Here is a 22380-nt window from a genome sequence, read left to right on the forward strand (position 1 = left end):
CCCCTTTGAAAATGAGCTTTAGGCTCCTCAATCAGTTAGGCATTGCAATGCTGAACGCAATACCTAATACTTGCAAAAATCTGTGCAACAAAGCCTTCATTAATAAGTTACTAAATTAAACAACTGTTGGAGGATGCAATGTGAAGTGATAGGTTATTTTAGTCAGAGTTTGTATCAGCAGAAGGTGATGTGGCAGAACCCTTTTCTCCACACAGTTTACCCCAGTGAACTCCAGCTACATGAATCATCAGCAGATAATGAGGTTTATCATAGGAAGGCAGAGAATGAAGCCACTGACAACGAGGGAGAGGTGGTTTCATCTTTCAGTGAATGAAACAAGGAAGCTCCCTGGAAACAGGTGATGCTAAGGAAAATGATACAGAAAGCAAGTGTAATGTCCCCACTGACTCTGCCGCCTATGAGCAGCCTGTGGGGTATAATGTGCTTTTAAACCTGGAAGACAGGCAATTTTCTTTTCTAAACACAATGGCTCACTCACTGCCTTACCTGAGCCTAAAGTATTGTGTCTCCTGCTGATGACTCAATGAGAACTAACTAAACATGTCAGTTTAACTATCTGATTCCATAGAACAATGATTTGACAAGGAAGGAGCTGACAATTTTGGGTGCTGTTTCTTCTTCAGTCTCACACTCATTCTCAAGATGTCATGGTTGCACTTGGCATGGTATCTCTTCCCCTTGGAAGCCACTCCCATCACATTACTGTCATGTCCCTGAGAGGTCTTCTTTGATGGGTAGTCCCTAATGCATATGGAAATACTTCCTATTTATTTAACCCAATCTCTGAAGATGTCTACCTTTCATTATTAAACCAGCATCTTATTTCAATGGGAATTTCTAAGCTAGTGTGAACCATACGGCAAATCTTCTGCGGCTCAGTACAGAAAGGGCTGCTGCAAACATGATTTCTTGCCACTAGGTGAAAGATTAGAGAGCATGAAGCCTTCAGAATCTCCTCTTACTAGTCATAATTTTTTCAATTAAAATCCATTAGGAAATGTCAGAAGGCAAAAGAAGATAAACTAGCACATGGCACAAAACACAGAATCTGCCCTTGTCTCTCTCTTCCCCCTTCCCTTCTAAATTCTGTTCAACTGCAGATTTTCCTAATTTTGTATCCACATGTGACAGTTGTTGGCAGCTGATCTGAAGTTTTGGTTTCAACCATCCTGAACCTGCCTGACCTAAACCTTCTGCAGCTGGAGCTTAGCCCCCAGGATTTTCCTTATTTAATCTGAGCTGTCAGCCTCCATATTTCTCACCAATATTGGGCCACTGTATTTTGTTTATAGATTGGAAGGATGGAAAAAAAAATTCCTACCTGGGTCAGTCTAAGCAGTTCAACTGCATTCTCCTCCTCACACTACCCAAATGCTCAAAGCCTGCAATCTTAAAAGGCTGAAGTTTTTGAAAGAATGAGACAAGCATTCAACTCCCACTGAAATTCAATGGAAATCTGCATACCTAACTCCCAGTGGTGATTTCTAACCTGGATTTCCTTACTGACTAACAGTATGTCATCACAATGCTCCCGCTCCTTTAAGGTGTGAGGGATCTCTTTAAATTAGTGTGATCCATCTATGGCACATCTATAGATACTGAGCTGGGTGACATCTTTGTCTCAGATCGATCTTTAGGTCCTCAACTCCAGGCTATGGCTTTACCTTACTCATTCATTCTATATGACAATTTTAAGATAACGCCTTTCCTTTCCATCCACACAGCTAAAACTCTCACCCAGACTCATCTCGTGTCTTGATTACTGCAACATCCTTTTGTCTGGCCCTGTCTTTTGACAGCCAGGCAATTGAAGACAGAACTGTCCACCAGCTGATGATACACTGAGATGGGAGACACATCCACCATGACAGAAAAAGTGAGGTAGAGAGACTAAATACAAGTACACCAAAAAGAGACAATGAGGGCATGGAATACAGGGAAAGATCACTACCCATGGCTTCAGAGAGAAAGTGTCCTCCATTCCTCAGTGACATTTCAGAATAGATGATTACTCAAGCTGCAGTAGTCTCCTGCACTTCTACACAGCATGTCATGTGAGAGGTAGCCAGCATCTTCTAAGCTGAGAAGTGAAGAAACTCCATGCCCAGGATGCAGGATAAAACTATTCCTGACAAAGTATGGTATGGGTCCCAGTAGGAGTAGCAGAGAGAGATCTATCAATGTTCCAGTACTGTCTGGCCAAGTTGGAGGGACCAATATGAACTTGCTCTATCATCATCTTTTTCTTTGTTTAACAACCACTAGTAGGATAAATGGATAGTGGTTTCTGAATTGTGCGTACTTGTGTCATAGGAAGTGGACAGATGGACAACTCCACATAGGACAATGGTAACCACTTTTGGTAAATACTGATCTGGACTAGATTGGAATTAATTAGCAAAAAAGAAAGGCTACATATACCCTATTGTCAATTATCAAAATTGACTATGCTAGCCCGAAATAATAGTAAGTGCTTCTACAGCCCATTTCTTATGTAAAGCACTTTATTGTGACTCATTGCTTGTATTACAACAGCACTGAAAGGCCAGCACCAGGTCTAGGCCCCACAAACATCAAATTACTTAAGTCTTCTAATATCCCTGAGAGGTAGATAAATACATTTCTTGTTTCACCGAGGGGGAAACCTTGCCAAAGCAGTGAAGTGACACCCCAATAAATCAGCGGGAAACTCAGGAAAAGAACCCAGAACTCTACTCAGTCCTCCCTAACAATCACAGGTTTTAAACCTACAAAAAATATTTGGCCCAACATTTAAATTTTCTCTGTTTACTGTAATAATAATAATAATTAATAATAACAGAACTTTTATAAAACACATGGTTAACAGAAATATTTCCGTTAAGTTTATATTTTAAAAATTACATGGCAAACAGTTTTGCAAGCCAGTAAAGAACTTTGCACAACATCTGCAACCCCAGACATTGGTGACTTTAGGCCCCAGCCATTCATGTACTGTTCTAGAGAATGTGAAGGGGAAGTGAAACTGACTAGAAATAAAACAGAGGCCAGTTAGTAGCTTTACTTATTATATTTCTTTCAACTTGGATAATAAAAACAGCGACAACTAAAGTAGATTATTAAAACTAAGAGCCTTCTAAAATCTAACACCATATTAATAACTGATATGGATGATTTTAGAAAGGTTAATGTTTCTCTAAATTCCAGCATTTGGAAATTAAGAAAATGTACAAACCAAGCAATGGAGAATGTATAAGTAAAATGTTTGATACAAAAACTCCTTTTAATATAAATTAGGACACAAAAATATACTTGTACTTAACACAGAAACTCTAATCATGACCACTAAAGACGGATGGTTACACTACACATAGGTAGGAACCTACCAAATTTGTGGTCCATTTTGGTCAACTTCAGAGGCATAGGATTTTAAAAATCATAAATTTCATAATATCATATATTTAAATCTGAAATTTCATGGTGGTGTAATTGTACAAATTTTGACCCAATTTGAGAAACACTGGTCTCCCCTGTGTAATCTGAATAGCATAGGGTAAAACCACACAAAAGACCAGATTTGACTGGAGGAGACCAGATTTCACGCTCCATGATGCATTTCTCATGGCCGTGAATTTGACAGGGCCTTCTTCATAGGGTACTAGACAGCAGTATTACAGTCTTGCTGCTGTTATTAACTCCAAAGAACTTACCAGAACTACAATGCTCCCTACACTTTCCATTTCTTACACACACAGTTATATATCAGTTAAATACTGGAAAGCCAATCACAGATATAGCTGGTGCTAATGCTGGAACTCAATCTGCTAAGACAGTTCCTTTCAGAGAAGAGCAGAGATGAAAAAGGGCATTGGATTTAGAATAGATTCCAGAAGCAGACTGAAAAAAGGTTGTCACTGTAGTGGAGACAGCAATACTATTTAATGGGGAGAGGCCAATGGAAAGAAGGTTGCAGAGCCCATCCTGCATATTATTTCTCATTGTTTCTACTTCTTCTTTTCCAGCATCACAGGATTTCTACCTGAGTCTCGGTCATCTAGTCTTTGTTTCAACTGCGATACCATGGAGCTTCACAACTAATGTTTCTATAACATAGAATATGTATTATATACACATACGCTGAACTGACTCCAGCTCTGTTGCTAAGAAACTACACAGTTTTTTTGGCTCTCTTCATTTATAAAATAACCACTTTGCCTATGGGAGAACAAATGCAATCTCTCAAGCCCTCTTGTGTCTTGCTCTCATTTTTAAATGAACACAGAAAGATGACAGAGAACGCTAGAAAGAGTAAATGAGCTCCATTTTTTGGACACCCTTGAAAATGAGATGGAAAACACAGTTTCAACAATCAACTGTTAATAGTATTTATTAATCTTTCAAGCAGCAGATTTTCCCCCTTGGCAACGATGAAAAATGTCACTGTGTGTGTGTGTGTCTCTCTCTGCATTAAAAACCTCTCTTGATTTAAAAAGACTATACAGAACACCAATAATTTAGCTTATAGCAGAGTTAGATTTGGAGTTTAAAGGTTAGCTTCCTGTCCCCACACACAAATAACCCTCTCAACAGTGGCATCCGGCCAATATAAATATGTTGTATTATTTTTTTAGGGATCAGCAATATGGTAAGTGTTTAATAGATACAAGTATTCTGCATGAGGCAGAGAGATGATGAATCAAGAAACATATGGCAGTTAAAACAAAACAAAACAAAATAATGATATGGTTAAGAAAAGGCCAGCTTATCTGGCAGCTGTAGAAAGATCAAGATTAGCAAAGGCAGTAAAGTCACCCATTTTGAAGCCAAGGTCACTGACAGGATTTATAGATTTATCCCTGAAGACAGCCTCTGCTGAACATGAAATGCTGAATTTTTATTTTTTTTTTCATTTTTCTCCCTCCTCATTCTCTTTGCACCACCTCATTTGCTGGAGACTTAAAATTCATTCTGACAGCTGATTAAACACTGGAATCTTTCTGCAAACTAAAGGACAAAACTGATTGCCCTACACAAACTTTTCTGCACGTATAATTGATTTTTAATTCACTGTCTCGTTTCCAAAAAGACTTGACAAACTCTGTGCTGCATACGCAATATTGATCTCTTTAAAGAAGGGTTTGGCTCAAAGGCTGAGGCAAGTTAATCATAACCAAAAAGATTTATGTCTTTTGTATAAAACCTGTCTTTAAACTTGGTCAAGCTCACCTGAATTCTGTGTCTTGTGTTATACAATTCACTGTTTTCACAACTTCTGCATACTTAACACCTCCTAAAAAATGAAACTGCATTGAACATAAATAGATTAAAATACTTCATTCAAATACTAGCTATCTGTTGTGAGAGAGATTCGGTCTTTCATTAGCTACTTTCTTACTATGATGAACTGTTTTCTAGGAGACTTTTACATTGGTCCTTAGAATTCTACAATGCATTCCTATTCTTATTCTCAAAGTAGGATGGGAGGAAGGGAGGTCTTTTTAAGGTGGCTTTGGTCTTGCACCAATTTGTAGATTGATATTACTGACCAGTGATGGCTCCTATTTCCAAGTTCAGTTTTCAATATATTTCCAATTGTTGCTGATTAAAATACATTTGGAAAGTGGCAGCATTTAGATAATGTGGTTCAAATACGAAGTCCAGGAACAGTACAGCTAACAGGTACTCTCACTCCACCATGAAGTAATTATGTTTACTTTTCTGTGGATACAAAATTTAAAACAAACACTGACTTACTTATCTTTTACCATTTCAAGTCCACTCAATCACTCAAATGCAGACCTGCAATGCCAGCCTCATTTTCAAAGATCCCCTGATTTCTTCCCCCTCTCTCCTCCTCCCTTCTGTTGCGGGGACTGTACTTCGATTTTGCTATGAATTACATTTTCTATGGATGCCACAGAAACAGTAAATAAAATTCATGGTATTTTTGCCCCAGTAAGCAGCTCTATCTTCCAGCACATCTGAGACGCCTGGCTTCAAAGGAATGAACAATGAAACCAATATTTTCTTGAGCAGCTATTACAAAAAGGGCTGATTTAGTGGCATTTGGAGATGATCCTAGGCAAAGAAGCCAGGCAAAGAAGTGTGTGTTTTGTGTAAGTAATTATTCAACCAACCACCCTTGTTCACTGGATTGCAAATATTCACAAATGTTAGGAAATTAGCTTGCCATGTCTTGTCATTTTTGGAAGAAGGATTTTCACTTGTATTTGTGACAAATGAGCTTTAAATGGAAGCTAGGTGTGGATATTTTAAAATTTATGAAGTTGTAAAACCATGTACATGACCAATTAAGGATTATCACCGGCAAAGATTGACTATCCTTGGCTATAAATTTAAGAGATTATTTGAATCTAGGTTGTTTACCTCAACTACACTACATCAAAAGCAGTGTAAAATATTTAAAGGGCAGCATATTTTATGATGAAAGCTACAGTTATCAAGCATGTCATAGTGTGTCATCAGCAGAAACATGTGTGATGCATAGTGAGTAACAAAACCTTCACCTTGAGCAACACCTGGCATTTTCCATCCTTAGAATTCAGCATTTTAAGGCGGCAAAGGGTGAAATGCACAGCAAATACTGCAAAGCTGCAGTTCAACCCCATTTCTCTGAACCTTGCAAGGAAAACTCAAGCCCTGAATTTTAAAGAGAATTCAATTAGCATCACCTGTGTTCTTTATAATCAACATCTGAATGCTAATTAACAGTCCAGTGCCATGCAGCAAGAGCACCCCCTGTGCAATAAACCACAAGCAGCGAACTCTGCCTTCAGCTAGCATGCATAAACAAACAGAATTAATAACTATATGAGTGTGGACGGGTGACTTAATCTGTTTCGATTAGATGCAGCTTGGCCTGGGGCCTTTGTGTTATTTAAAATGTGTTCATCATGTTTAATTAAAAACCTAATAAATTAGCAGTTCTTTTGGTCTGATTTGTATTTCTCTCTTTAGTAAGCCCTGTGGATTTTGGTGGCTCCTGTCAAAGGAAAACAGCACACTCAAAATAAAGGCTAGGAATCTAAATGCAAATCTGTTAAAGATGCTTACCCAAAAAACAGCCAGCATTTACTGACTACACTCCACACCCATCCCAATATACAGGACACAACTGACTCAAATGTCATATCTCTGGTTCAATAAATGAAGCAAAAAATAAACGCCATCTCCTTTGCAGACAGTAACTACTTGAAACTTTTTGGTTTGAACTAGAAATGTGAAAACAAAGTGGTGCCAGGATCTGGATCAGGCATAGGTTTGAGTTCAGACTGGCAGTGAAATCACAAGAGCTGCTCTCAACAGATTTTGGTCCAAGATGGTGGAAATCTCATGAGATCAGTTCTTGTGAAAAATTTCCACAGCATCCAAACTGTAAAACGCGCCTCCAGTCTGGGTTTTCAGTCTGATCTGGACTCAGTGACCATGAGAGGGGTTGTCTGAGGGGAGCTTAAACTGCAATTTCCCTCCACTCTCTTCATTAATTTTTTTTTTTAAATTCACTAGGATTTGAGTTAAAGGTTCTGGTCCCACGCTAGTCCCAACCCAGCAAAATTAGCATTGCTTATTCCTGAACACTTTCTAGAGAGGATTCTACTTGGAGCCACTGTATTTTGGCTCCCTGTTTTCAGGGGTATGCAACTAAAGCCACTGCCGGAGATTTATGTTGCCAGGTGTAGCATCTACACTTATAAACAGGAAATAGGAAACAGCTGCTGTTAAGGCTTCTGATAGATGTAACAGTAAAATAGTTTATTCAGTCACTTTTATAAGGCAGAATGGAAAACTGTGGTTTTGACAGCATGACTATTAATTTACATGTTGGAAAAAGAGAATTAAAAATAGTCATAGTTTTAGAAACAAGACGGTAAACAAGAAAACCTTTATCTTCCTATTTACAGAGCCTTCCACTTAATTCAATCACTGGTCAATTTTATCCTCCATTTAATTTGATCTAAACCTCTGTAACCACATCATCTGCAGTAAAAATAACACAACTTCCACCCTTTATTTTAATCAATTATAATCGCAGTAGGCAGCTCTTACTGGTAATTCAGTCACTGACTACAAAAAGCTGTCATTTAATGAGGCAGGCTGAAACTCTGGACAAGGAACTGCCCACAGAAGAGCTAAAAGTTAGCTCCAACACAAAGATGTGTTATTCAGACAGCATCACTAACATGGTAAGTGTTACCATGTGCTACGGGAAGCTGCACTACTCATCCTATGAGGCTCATGCTGATAACAAGATCAACTGCTTACGCCAACCAGCATGACAGAAATGGACTTAATTCAACCCCACAACCTTTACTCAAGCAAGACTCCCATTGACTTCAGTGTGAGTTTTGCTTCAGGGAGGAATAAAGACTGCAGGTTTGTACTCAGTACATTCTAGCCCCTGGGACATTTTGATTACATTTCTATTCTGGTTTCCTTCGTTGCCCAGGTGGGCATAGAGAGAAGTTCACTGCCATGCACTTGTGAAGGATCTGACGAGAGGTGGCCGGAAAACAACAATTCCGTTTTCCACAGGAGTTTGAAGTTCTGAAATTTGTTTCGTTCTGCCCCGCAACAAAAATGAGACCTTTCGAAATAGTTCATGAAAAATGGAACAGTCAACAGCCCAGTGGGTTGGGTAATGACCTGGGCTGTGGGAGATGCAGGATCAGGAGACTTGTGGGAGACTTGTCCCTGCCCTGGATCAGGCAGAGCAGGGACTTGACCCCAGGTCTCCACATCCCAGCTCAGGCCTACTGGCTATTCTAGGCTGGGTCTTCCTGCACTCGAGAAACCTTCCTGATAACATTTTCATTGAAACCTATAAATTTCCACGAAAAGTTTCTGTTTTAAGTGACATTTTCCAACAAAAAAACATTTCACTGAAAAAAAAGTCCCTGATCGGTTCTAGGTGTGACCTACATTCTGTGGGAATGAACCCTTCCCTACTCTAGCAAAACCAAGCGTAGCACGGGGTTTCTTTCTTCTCATACAAAGTGCCCAAGGATCTGGCGCAGATGTTTTAATCTGGAGCTTTCTGCAAGCAGTCCACCAGAGACAAACACTCACTGAAGTTGAGAAGGTGGAGTTTAACTCTCTATAAATAAAAGAACAGTTTGATCTCTGTCTCTGCCAAGGCTGGATCCCGGCCAAATGTTTCTGGAAACTTGGATGGAATAGAACAAGAGCAAATATGATAAAATGAGCTGAGACGGACAGTGATTTATAGATTTAATGATCGTTATTCTGTATTCATACTGTTCGCTGTTTTGGAGTAATGTTTCCCTTTTCAATAAACCTTGCCGTTTTTCTTATTTGCAAGGCTCCACTCTCCCATCATTTAACGCTGACTGCTGATCGAAACCCTAAGCTGCAGCAACAATGGCACTTGCGACATACTGCAGTTCACGGGGAGAACACCAACAGGGGGAGTGGAAGAGGGAGGGAAAGAGATCTTTTTCTAAATAGGAAAGCAGCACACAGCTAATCATTCTATGGAACACGTGTGTGTGGGAAGAGCAGGATAGTATAAATGCAGAAAACAGGGGAGCAGAACTTCAGAAGTATTTACATGGTCACTTTAAAAGAAAATGCCATGTTATGACAAGATCATCCCACACCTTAATAGGAATCTGTGTTCTAATCTTTTTACTCCTTGTTCTCTACTTCCTTCCCTCCTTTGATTGCCCATGATCTTCTTTCACCCCATGGCTTCAGGCATTCCCTTTATCACAAAGGGCTTTTGTTTGATTTCAGAATACGCCTGCTTTAATCTCAGATTTATCTAGCCTAGACCTAACCTACCTCTGGCAAAAAGGTTTACATGGGGAGAGAGCAAGTGTGCACATAATTCACTGAAATAACTCTCTGCAAGATTCTCAGAGCAACTGGAGCTTAAAAATCTCTCTCCAGCCATTGTCTGAATAATTCAAAAATGTTAAGAGACTATGAAAATTTCACCCGTAATAATTAATCTGGTCTCTTTTATGACATTAGTGCCAGGTTAATTAGTAATTCGATTAACAAGACTACACACTACCCACTGCAAGATTTTTTAAAAAACAATTTACTCCATTTAACAAATTAACAAGTGTAAATATTCACCACAAAAACAGGTTTTTCTGGCTCAAATCCATTTCAGCTATGCTATCTCTCACTTTTTGTGTGTCAGACCCAGATTTTTCTTTATTTAGATGCTTAGTAATAATCATGGATATTTATCTCAATGACACTAATATAACATATTAGAACTTGTGTGCCTTAGAACCTGCAACCAAATCTTCAGTTGTTTGAAGATAAATGTGTTTTACAATTATAAAATATCAAAACTGAACTTCCTGTTTTAATGAAAGATGCAGTTCAATTCTTAGCTAGAAAAATGTAGCATTTACCTCTTCCAAAGGAAGCCCATCATACCTGTCCAGTTTGTTAAAGGGCCATTGTCATATTAGAAATCGCATTTTAAAACCACGCTTTTCCTCAGACGTGTCTTTATCATCATCGAGTAAAGAAAAAATGTTACTGATCTGATCTATTTTACCTTGTTTACATTGTGTACTCTCAGCATCTCTCAACTTGATGAAAAAAGATCAGTCAGTTTCACTTTTGTCATAGTCAAGAGTATCTTGCACTAGCACTATGCGGCAAAGTTTGGCAAACAGCAAGGGGTTGCAATTCTGTAGTGTCTGCAGTCCAAACACTGCAAGGGAATGCTGAATTTAAACAACTGTTTATTACACAACAGCTGAACTCTCAAGTCTATATAAAGAGTAAGCCAATTTTAAAACCTGACATTTTAATTCTAATTTATTTTCATTTACAACCAACACAAAAAGGCATCTATCCCAAGCTGTAGGGTCCTTGAAAACACAATCAAATATAAAACCAAAACCCAGTAGTAACCTCTTAATGGCAGTAACAATTTTACAGCAATGGAAATATGAAGAGAAGCATCCCAGATTCCCTAATGACCTATCAAACAGCATCCCCCTCTTGAAAAATTCCATGCAAAGACAGGCCTTGCATCATGCCCTGATGCCAACAAATTTAGGCTATTTTTGACCAAATAAAGGTGTGAGATCAAGAGCCATTACCTTGATAGCAGCTCCCTCTCTTTTATACCAAAGGGGCTCTATCAAGGGCTTTCTTGATCTCAACTTGAGCCAATATGGTTCAGGAAGATAGGCTGTCTCTCCACTAGGCAGTCAGGTGCAACTATAGGTCAGTATCAACACCTAAAACTCCACCCAGAACCCACAGGCAGCTAGTACAGATCACAAGCCTCAACCTCAAATTGTGGGAGATAAAGATGGGTCCATGACAGGAGCACAATTTTATGCCCCCATCTGTGATTCCATCTCATCCCAAACAGAAAATCTAGTGTAAGACCCGCCAGTAACCTATGGGATAGTCCGACAGTCAACACGGTGGCCACAAAGTACCACAGACACAGAAAATATGCCAGTTAAATAATGTTAAAGTCACTGACCCGAAGCCCACAGCTCGGAGGAATCCCAGGCAGCTCATGAAGGAGTTCTGCACTGCAGCGGAGCTATCCTACCCTCATGTTAGTCTGGGAATTAGATACTCTGGGTATTCAATCCAATTTGGGGACTGGGAGATGTCCTCAAGCTTTCGGACAGATGTAAAAGGCACAGACACACCAGCTTCCAGACAATCCCTGTCCGGTTCATGGGATGATGACTTTCCAGACAGCAACAACTGTGTCATCTTATTTCGGCAATTCACGTGAAGGTGGCAGCCCCAATCCTTTAAATAAATCCTACTCAGCTGGAACATTCTTGACCACTGAGCATGCATGAGTCACATTAATTGAAGAATGGGATTCTCACTCTCTGACACTCCAGCCTTCTGAGAGAGGCAGGCAAAACCAGTGAAAATGAAACCAAACATCCTGGGCCCTGTTTGTGCCTCCTCCTACTGGAACTGCTAAGCAAGGAGCCCAACCAGTCAGAGGAAGATACTGGTTAGCAGCAGGACCAACAGCCTGAGGGCTCTAGTGTTGCTCATCTCCTCCATGGAATCCTCTCATGTACCCTTTCAAAAGACATACTTCTGGGAAATTATTTTTCCTTGAACTAATGAGGCTCTAGCCACTGATACACATTTGGAAAAGAGCAGAAAAACTTTACTCCATGCAACAGGTTACTATCCCACCCCCTCAAACAAGAATTCTGAGCAGAAAAAAGTGGTAAGTAACTGGGACTCCATGGCAGAAGAGAATAAATCATTCCTCACCACTTCATCTTCAGTCCAACACTTCTCAATCAGTTTGGGCACAGGCTTCTTCACCAAGCGCTGCAGGGCTTTTCCAGCATCGTAGTTACTTTCATGTAGCTGAATAATAAAAACGGAAAATTATATCAACAAACAGAAGCAGAGGTGGACCAACAGTAAGGGGCGGGGATAAGAATGGGCCTTGCTGAACTTACTGTATCTACAGTAGAAATAAATAAGAAATTTGCAAAACCTGGAGGATAATCTCAGTTTTCTTTAGGAGGATAGAAATCATTAAAATAGGCAGTCTTGCCTTCTACTTTCTGAAGTCTCTTGTAAATTTTCCCTTTAGCATTTTTAATACTTCTAACATGAAACATTCCAAGGAAAATAAAAAGGCACCAAAACAACCATTCTTCAGAGGGGTTGTATCTTATGCTGTAATATCTTATTCATATTACCTAATCAAATGGAATAGCTCACATTTTGGAGGTAACAAGTGCTTTGGGGAGAGAGAGAGAGTGAAGTTTACTCCTTCAAAAAATTGTGCTCATTTTTATTGCACAGATGAGAACAAGGTAAAGTAGGGAGAAGCAAAATAACACCTCGTGGCGACAGCTGCAGGAATACATATAAGGAACTTGGGATCATTAACCTGACAGTGCTCTCTCAACAATGCATGACCCTGCTGTGTGCTGGGGCTACGTTCCACTACCAATAAATACAGCTGGCTAAGGCAGATGGTTGGTAGAAACAAAAGTTATAACAAGAGAATGTTGAAAAAATGCCCACTTTCAACAGAGAGTTTAAGGGATAAAGCTCTGATACTCAATCCTCAACAAGGACTGTATTTGGAAGTTGACACAAATATATAATGTGCTATATGCAAGTGAAGTTAGATTTTTGGAACGTGGAGACTAATCAGGAGCCTGTTTTATGTCTTTGGGGAAAAATGTACCAAAAGGAAAAGAGAGGTATTCCCAAGGACAACAGTAAACCAATTATCTCCAATCCTACAGACGAGAGGGAAGTGATGTGTGGAGACTACAGGTATGTCTACACTTAATACACTACAGCAGCTGTGCCACTGTAGCACTTCAGTGAGGACACACTACAGTGGGGAGGGATTCTCCCACCGCTGTAGCTAATCCACCTCCCTGAGAAATGGTAGCTAGGGGCTTATCTATACTTGAAACACCACAGCAGCACAGCACTGCTGTAGCACTTCAGTGTAGACACTACCTACATTGACAGCAGTTCTCCTCTCATCTGCATAGATAACCAACCTCCACAAGAGGTGGCAGCTAGGTTGACAGAAGAGCTCTTACATGGACCCAGTGCTGTCTACACTAGGGATTAGGCTGGCATAGCTAAATCTCTCATGAGTGTGGATTTTTCACACCCACCCGAGAGATGTAGCTATGCTGCTGCAAGTTTGCAGTGTAGACTAGCCCTTACAGATGCAAGCATTAGTTCTCTTGCATAAGTAGCTGGATTAGCAGTAATAGACACACCAAAACTAGCAGCCAAAGGAGAAGGGGGGGGGGGAAGAAAAAGGTTATTTAATCACACAGTTACTAGCAGGAACTAACTACAGAAGCTTTCAGGTTTATTTTTATAGCAGCAGAGGGCATCAGCTCTCTGAACTCTCATTACTCAGCATATCCCGCAAGCAAAGGCCTCTCCATTTCCACCCCATATTCTCAATGCCACTGCCGTTTCCCCAAGCATCCCTGTATCACTCCACCCATGTCCAATCATCTTTCAGAGATGACCTCTCTACAATTACTTCAGTCCCAAGACTGCCAACAGAAAGAAGCCAACCTGGTATTAACTGTGACAATGCCTTTCTTGAGGACGCTAGGTCCTAGACTGAGACCAAAGCACAATTATATAGCTTACCAAACAGTCCTGAAGTGGTAGCTCCTTTGACAGCATTAGCCTGGGTTATAACTGAACTGTTATTTTACAGGGTAAAACCTGAGTTTTCCTAGGTCAGACTGTGCCATCGATTTTGAGGCAAAGAGGAGTTCAGTCTCCAAAAAAGAAAGAAAAACCCCAAAACCACACACACGGAAAGCCAACAGTGGCATGGTACAGCTCCTGAGGTTACCTCAGCTATTCATCTCTCTCCCACCCAATCCACAGACATGAAACATATAAAGAATTTCTCCAGGTATTTTAATAGTGATCCCTAATGAGGAATAATGTGTCAAATAATTAGGTGGGTGGGGTGAGAGGTGGAAACCCCCCCCCCTCCAACCAACCTACCAAAGAGGCAAAAATATGAGCTCTTCAGTGAGACTGTAATATCTGTAGTTCATAGGATTATTTTGCTAGCTATTATATCCTACTAATCTAGCCAGCCATATCAAATAATGTGTTTCTCTTTCTGAATTAATCCATTTTATTCTTATATTTTTATCAGTATTAATTCCTTTGAATTTAGGATGTGTTGAGGCATATGATATGTGTTTCCTAATAATTATACATAGAATAAGTTTTGCTGAAATGCAAGAAGCCTACCAGCCTGTATCCGGTAAAATCCACTAAACAGCTAAAAGTGTAATCAGTTAAGAGTAATTCAGCATAAAAGCTGGCAGCCTTTGGCACAGACAGGAATGGGCCTTGAACTTTGAGGAACCAAAGGGAGGAACTATTCACAACACTGAGCAGGTTTATCCGGAGTCTGCAACCTGTTGGTAACCACACGGTATACCACAAACCTGGAAGTCACCAAGAGAGCCTAGGTTGGTAGTTTTTGGAGTGAGATAATCCTTATTAATATATAGAGTGCCATAATCCACTAACGTACAGGATAAGGGTATCCACAAATTTCTTAGGGTACAGAAATAAGATCTGAGTATAATACGTTGGGCCCGAATTACAGAGTGTCAGGATCCTATAAAATACCTTGTAAGGATATCATAGGGAGCTCTTTTAGTCTTTAGCTCTTTCTTTTCTTTGTCCTCCTATATTCTTTTTATCTACCTATCATTATATCTTCTATCACATTTTCGGCTCAGCTTGTGCAGTATAGAAGAACTACTCAACATTCCTAACTACTGGGTAAGCCAGCACCATCGTGTTATTGTGCATGCCAGGAGTGAGGCTGGTCCTTCACCTCCTATTACCGGGTCCTCAAGGAAGGGCATGAGTATGTTAATGTACTTATAATAGGAATGTTACCACCAGGAATCTTCTGGTTGGATGCGATCAGTGGTGAACCATAACTAACCCATAACACTCAGGTCAACATATGAGCTAATGTTCACTGAAAGCCAGATCTGGATAGCTCCCACAATCGTTATGTTCTTTATAACAGCTCTTGGGCACTGAAGTTACAGAAGGAATAAACTCAAGGTGTTCAGATGGCATTTCCTGTTACTAAGCTGGCATTTATAGCTAAGTATTCCACCCTTACATGTATCCTCACTGACCTGGGACACTGTCACATCTAGATATTGACCGAATAGAAAAACTTGACATAAAAGAGCCAGCATGGGTCCAGAACTTTGGAAAGTTTTCAATTTACAAAGCAGAATGTTTAAAACCTATTAAGGCTGTGGCAAAAGTCAGCAACAGCTGGGAAACTGAAATCAAAGGTTGAAACTTGATATACGGCTCATGCAGCTGTGAAAAGAAAGCACATCTGTGGGATTTGGGGACAAAACATCAGTCTTCACTTTGAGTTCCAGGCTTTTGTCAAATTGGCCCAGCCTTCCAAGTTTTAAATAGTTCTTGGGTGTGTGTGTGTGTATTGCTCTTTTAAAAAAACAAGTTTGCTTTTTAAACTGCACCACAGAAGGATGTCGAATCATACAGGATAAACAGTACCCGTTTCACCCGAGCCATTATGGTCTATTGGGTAAGTTTTTGAAGTTCTTCACGCAGCGCACAGTCAACCTGTAGGACTCCTTGCCTGAGGAGGTTGTGAAGGCTAGGACTATAACAGGGTTTAAAAGAGAACTAGATAAAATTCATGGAGGTTGAGTCCACTAATGGCTATTAGCCAGGATGGGTAAGGAATGGTGTCCCTAGCCTGTCTGTCTGTCAGAGGGTGGAGATGGATGGCAGGAGAGAGATCACTTGACATTGCCTGTTAGGTTCACTCCCTCTGGGGCACCTAGCATTGGCCACTGTTGGCAGACAGGATACTGGGCTGGATGGACCTTTGGTCTGACCCAGTATGGCTGTTCTTATGTTCTTTATGTCACTTCTATATCATCTTCATGAAAAGGTAAATTTCAGATAACACACCTGAATGAGAAACCTTCCCAGGTGTTGTATTACTGTCTCAGTTTTCAGGTCATAAAACCCACAGAATGAAGTGACAGTCTAGAAAGAGCAATCCAATAGTGGCACAAACACACCATCCACCAGTCTGTTTTACTAAAGGAGAAAAAATTGCTGCACATGAACTGCAACCAGTTTAAAAAAAAAGTCACAATATCTTGGCTAGCTTATTTTGGCTGCTAGTCCATAGTTAACTTTGGTTTTTATACCTGAGCTGCTGAGTTACACAAGTCAGCTATATTTTTCAAAATGGATTATCTAAAATTAAGCATCTACAGCCATATCTCAACACCTAAACAAGCAGCCTGAGTTCTGGAAACGCTGAGCACGGGCAGCTAGCACTGAAGTTGGTGAGTACTCGGCATCTCTGAAAATCTAGCCATTCCGGATCAGATTGTGAACCCTAACTCACAAAGCGATAGCGAACATTTGCTCACATGGTCATACTAATGTCAATAGGATTACTCAGGTGAGTTAATGCTAAGCAGTGTGCAAAATGGATCCACTATCTGGGCTTTATTTAGATACCTAAACATGGATTTAGATAACACGTTTTAAAATATTGGATTTTGGAACATGAAGACTGACCAGGAGCCTGCTTTGTGTCTTTTAAAAAAAATGTACCAGAAGGAGAAGAGAGGTATTCCCAAGGACAACAGTAAACCATTATCTCCAACACAAAGGCACATTACTAAGAATATCATTTTTCTTTCTCATGCTGCAACAGCTAATTGAGACTTAACACTTGTTTGAGGGTGACTTGGAAATTATTTTACAAAACCTCCTGAACTGCTCTGATTGCTCCCAGCAGTCAGGATAAGAGGACATTCCCATGTCATGGACCGCAGTTGGTGTAAAACAGCTTAACTCCTTCGAAATCATCAGCTGAGGATCTGCCCCCACAAGTTTCAAAACTGATGGGTAAAAGTCTTAAACTTCTCTTGGAAAAATGAACTCTGCTTAGTTATTTGCTCCTCTTTGCCTAGCTAGTGGGACATTTGAGATATAACTATTACTATTCTGTTAAGAGTTTTAAGTTGCCTGTAAAAATAAAAGGTCACTGCTGGTCAAAGACCTCTGGTATGTCACATAGAATGAATTTTTAGAACGGTATTTGGAAATGTCTCTCTAATTAGTTGTATGATGGAAGTGTTACCACCAGCATAAGTTACAGTATGGAGAAGAGTGCTCTGATTAAAAAAGCCTTTGGGTACATCATGGAAATAAAGAAAGAAAATTCTAGGCTGAATTTTCCCATGGTTTATTTTCAGCCTGCTCTATGGCACATATGGTAAGGTTAAAGGAAAATGCTCTTCACCACAACTGCAACAGACAATGGCGCACATATTCACAGAATTACTGCAGAAAACAATGCCTCAAACTCCAACATCACCTCCCTTCAACAGATGCCTCATCTCTGCAAGCTACCAACATGAACACATCAATACTGCTTTCGCATGGTTGTAAGTCAGGGACATGCATTACCCGAGATTGCTTAACAGAAAACACTGCTTTTAAATGCACTTCTACAGGAAGAAATCCCAGTGTACAAGAGAGCATTGGCTTGTAAATCTGCCTCTGTTGCCCACATCAATGACAGCTCCCATGACTCTGCTTCCATGCAAGTGAAACAACGATCTGAGTCCATCTTTCTTAAACCACAAGTCAAGCAATATGACTAGAACACCAGACCTGCTGTGCCTAAACCCTACCAAACAGCACCTCTGACTTAACTGTTTTTATCACTTTTCTTTCCTAAGCTTTCCAGAGCATGCAATACCCACTTAGAAGCCTGAAAACAACATTTTTGTCTTTTCTATTGGGCACACATTGATTTTCTTTCTTGCCTGCACTCCAGCACTGGGAATAGGCATGACTGAAAGTAGCAAGGGCTAGTTATTTGTTGCTACAGACAGTCTGTACCTGGTTTCTGCGCATGTTACAAAACTAAGCATGACCTTTTCTCTTTAAAAAAAATTGTAGTGATTAAAATGGCAAGGGTTCCCTCCCACCCCCTGCTGTGTTCTGCTCAAACCTCCTCGTGACTCATGGATGGAATCTATCTCTTGCCTGAAGGAACTCAGCAAATTTTCCTTCTCTCTTTAAAATAACTCAATTAGTGACAGAAGAATAACCAGAGAAGACCAGAAGCAATGGGCTGTGCTAACAGGCAGCCATCCCAGTTGTAAAAGCACAGAATAGTTAACAGACCAACATACTAGTCCAGACTACTCTAGGGTAGAGGATCAGAATTAACTTTGCACCAAGCTGCCATACCAACGACAATCTCAAGACCCACAACGTGAAAGTGGGGGAGACAGGGGTGCAATAAGAATTTTGCTAAGGAGGGGGCCTACGTTCCGGCCTGGCCGCCCCATGTTTGAGTGGTGTTGCAACCTAGTATACCAGGTTGCAAATTACTCAAATTTGATCTGGATGTTCCTCCATCACATACATCCCAGCAAGGAAGGGTTGAGCAATTACACCAGGTCAGGGCAAGGCTGGGATTTGGGCCCCTTAGCCCACCCACTCCTTGTGCCCTTGGGGGAAGGGAGAAAAGTCAGGTCAATCAGACAAACATGACCACAGATACCATTTTACACCCTCCTGAGAATATCGGCCGTCTAATGGAGCAAACGCCTTGATTAGAGCTGGGAGCAAGATTATTAACCAGAAAGAAAAATATATTTTTATATAATTGCCAGAGTTAAATCCACTTTCCTCAGTCCGACTGATGGATCATTCTCTGCTTATTACTTTCAGTAATTTAATATATATAAGCACTTTATTGGCAAGCTACTTGAATATATAAATATTAGCTAATGATGACTGCCTACAGTTTAATTAACTTCTGGTTGCACTTTTCAAGGTATTGCTAGAAACACTAAATTACTTTCCCCACGTCCCCCTACCCACAGCTGTCATGTAAAGAATAATTGTTTTGAGCACAAATCCTGCTGCCTAAATAATTCTGAGACCTCAGCAATCTTATGCTTACACACAGTATACAACGAAGGGAACAGACAAGAATGTACATGCACTTTATAACGCAGAAGTTATCTTTTCTATAGAAAAGCACTGGACTTTAATTTAAAGAAAAATTCCAAATGTGCACACGTCCGAGCATCTCATTTATATTACAACAGTCATTAAACATCTCTGGATCTCAGGCAAGACTTATTAGCATAAACTCTGCACATTACCACAAGGTTTCAAGTTTCTATTCCAGCTTCTCATCTGAGCTGCCATTTTCTGTCTGCGTGATATTGCAAATAAATTTTCCTTTTGGCATGGCTCAGCTGTCAGGCACCTCTGTTCTGTAATGAATCCATGAATTACATTTCACCGCTCTGACATCTCTGGTCTCACACATCAAAATATTGTTCTTCAATTGTAATTTATAACTTAATTTAAATGTCCCTTTTACTGTGACCTTTTTAGATCAGAATGGCATTACATCTGGCAGCTCCTACTTCAGCAAGGCATCCTTTTGCAATTACAGTCATTATGATCCCTGTCGAAAAGCCTATCTGAGTAAGGCTGCATTCATACTACAAGGTTAAATAAGCGGAGTCCATTAAAACCATCGTTATATTTCAGAGCTGTTTGGTTTGGTTTTGGGGTTTGTTTGTTTTTTTGTTTTTTTTTTTGGGGGGGGGGGGAGGGATATTGCTAGTATAATGTGGCACGATATTGCAAAACTAACTTGAAACCTACCCAGAACAGTCAAATAAAAGTAGCAGTGATTTTTCAAATAACACAAACTATGTCCATCACTGTAGGGAGGCAGCGTTTTCTAGTGGTAAAAGAACAGTACTGGAATCCAGGAATTCCTGAGTTCACGTGTCCGCTCTTTTACTGACTCATTTGGTGGCCTTGGGCAAGTGCCATCACTCTTCTGTGCCTCAGTTTTCACATCTGTAAAGTGAAGATTGGCCTATCTATATTTGGCAGTAAGTAAATATCACCCCTGTTACTTCACAGTGGTGTTTTAGGCCTTGATTAATATTAATAAACCAATCTGAAAACATGAAGTACAGTATATGCTAAGAATTACCATCTCTCCAATCCAATGTACTTTTTACATCTTTCACTATGTTCCTCACGGGGAACAAGATTTTTTTTCCTATTAGAGCACAGAAAACATTCTACATAAAGTCCCTATTTCAGCCCCAGCTCCACATTTCTCTCTCGGGCTTGGTCTACACCTAAAACTTAGGTCAACTTAGCTACATCACTCAGGGGTGTGAAAGATGCACACCCCTAAGAGACGTAAGTAAGCAGACCTAAATCCTGGTATGGACACCACTAGATCAATAGAAGAATTCTTCCATCGACCTAGCTACTTTCTGCCCTGGGGTGGATTTACTACAGCGATGAACAACCCCCTTCTGTTGCTGTAGCAAATGTCTATTCTACAGCACTGCAGTGGTGTAGCTGCAGCAGTACCACTGTAGCGCAGACAGCCTCAGACAAGCATCATTCTCCTTGTGTGGATGGAGGGTACATGAGGAATTACAGAAGAATCTATGCCTTGTTTCAATAGAAGTGTATTGTTAGTTTCTTTGATCAAAAGGTCCTTTAAAAGCATTAGAATTCAGGGATGTGGTGTTGAGTGATGAAGGGGCCACTAGGCTGCTAAATTGGGCTGTTGGCCTTGGATGAAAAATAAATGTTCGTATGAGTTTGGCTGTCTTTTGCCGCAGTGGACAATGGTCAAGACTCAGGGTTATCCCTGAAAAACTGCCACGTTTAAGACGGCAATGGTCAAGAAGACAGAGGAAACAGCAGATACGGAGCAATGAAAGAGACAAGAGAAACACTGTTACACTGTGAGGCAAAGCCTTTTGGTGACACCTCTTCTATTCTAAGGGCCTAATTTAATGCTAAACCCAATTCAGACGGCTTCCCCTGGTTACATGACTGAAACATTCCAGTTTGATGAAGTATCTCTTCAGGAATTGTATCTGGAAATATCATCCCCATAAAATGCCAATCATCTGTCAATATGCTGCAGTAAAATGGAATTTTTCTCCGCCACAAACACGCAGAACACACACAATGGTGAATATACTTTATATGATACAACAATGAAATATGCATTTTAAATTTACAGCTTTATTCATGGTGCTTTACTCACAGGTGCTGAAGTGTGTTTTCACTAACTGTATCTGGCACTGAACTAAGACTTGTGCCCAAGGATACCATGTTCCTTAATGTCAGGGCTCTCTTCCACTCCTTGAAATCTGAACTCTTCTCCATCTGCTGCAAACACACCAGAAAGCCTGGCCTGGATAACAGACTACCTTCTCTAATGCAGACACCAATACCACTACATGGGACTCCCTCTAATGCCTGAGGACAACCGCACCTTATAAACCAACCCAGCACAAAACCCTCCCAATATTGAAAGACTGCACATGGAAAGACTTGTTTTGCCAACACAGGCAGCAGGTTTAAAACAAATACAAGGAATTTCTTCTTCACGCAGCACACACTCAACTTGTGGAACTCCTTGCCTGAGGAGGCTGTGAACGCTACAACTATAACAGCGTTCAAAAGAGAACTGGATAAATTCATGGTGGTTAAGTCCATTAATGGCTATTAGCCAGGATGGGTAAGGAATGGTGTCCCTAGCCTCTGTTTGTCGGAGGGTGGTGATGGACAGCAGGAGAGAGATCACTTGATCATTGCCTGTTAGGGTCCACTCCCACTGGGGCACCTGGCACTGGCCACTGTCTGCAGACAGGATACTGGGCTAGATGGACCTTTGGTCTGAACTGGTACAGCCGTTCTTATGTTATGTTCAACATGCCTGTCTTTCTAGCT

At 40.4% G+C, this 22380-nt stretch overlaps 1 protein-coding gene across 6 annotated transcripts in view; it reads right to left on the reverse strand.

Moving 5' to 3' along the window:
• RERE (arginine-glutamic acid dipeptide repeats) overlaps nt 1-22380 on the reverse strand; it is a 402343-nt gene that overhangs the window by 98889 nt on the left and 281074 nt on the right. For all 6 annotated transcript variants that reach the window (XM_050931388.1, XM_050931390.1, XM_050931389.1 and 3 more), the window contains one exon: nt 12277-12375. In XM_050931388.1, coding sequence (XP_050787345.1) covers nt 12277-12375 — 99 coding nt within the window. The remainder of the gene's footprint in view (nt 1-12276; nt 12376-22380) is intronic.

The sequence above is a fragment of the Gopherus flavomarginatus genome, chromosome 21 (assembly GCF_025201925.1).
Source record: "Gopherus flavomarginatus isolate rGopFla2 chromosome 21, rGopFla2.mat.asm, whole genome shotgun sequence".
Lineage (NCBI taxonomy): Eukaryota > Metazoa > Chordata > Testudines > Testudinidae > Gopherus > Gopherus flavomarginatus.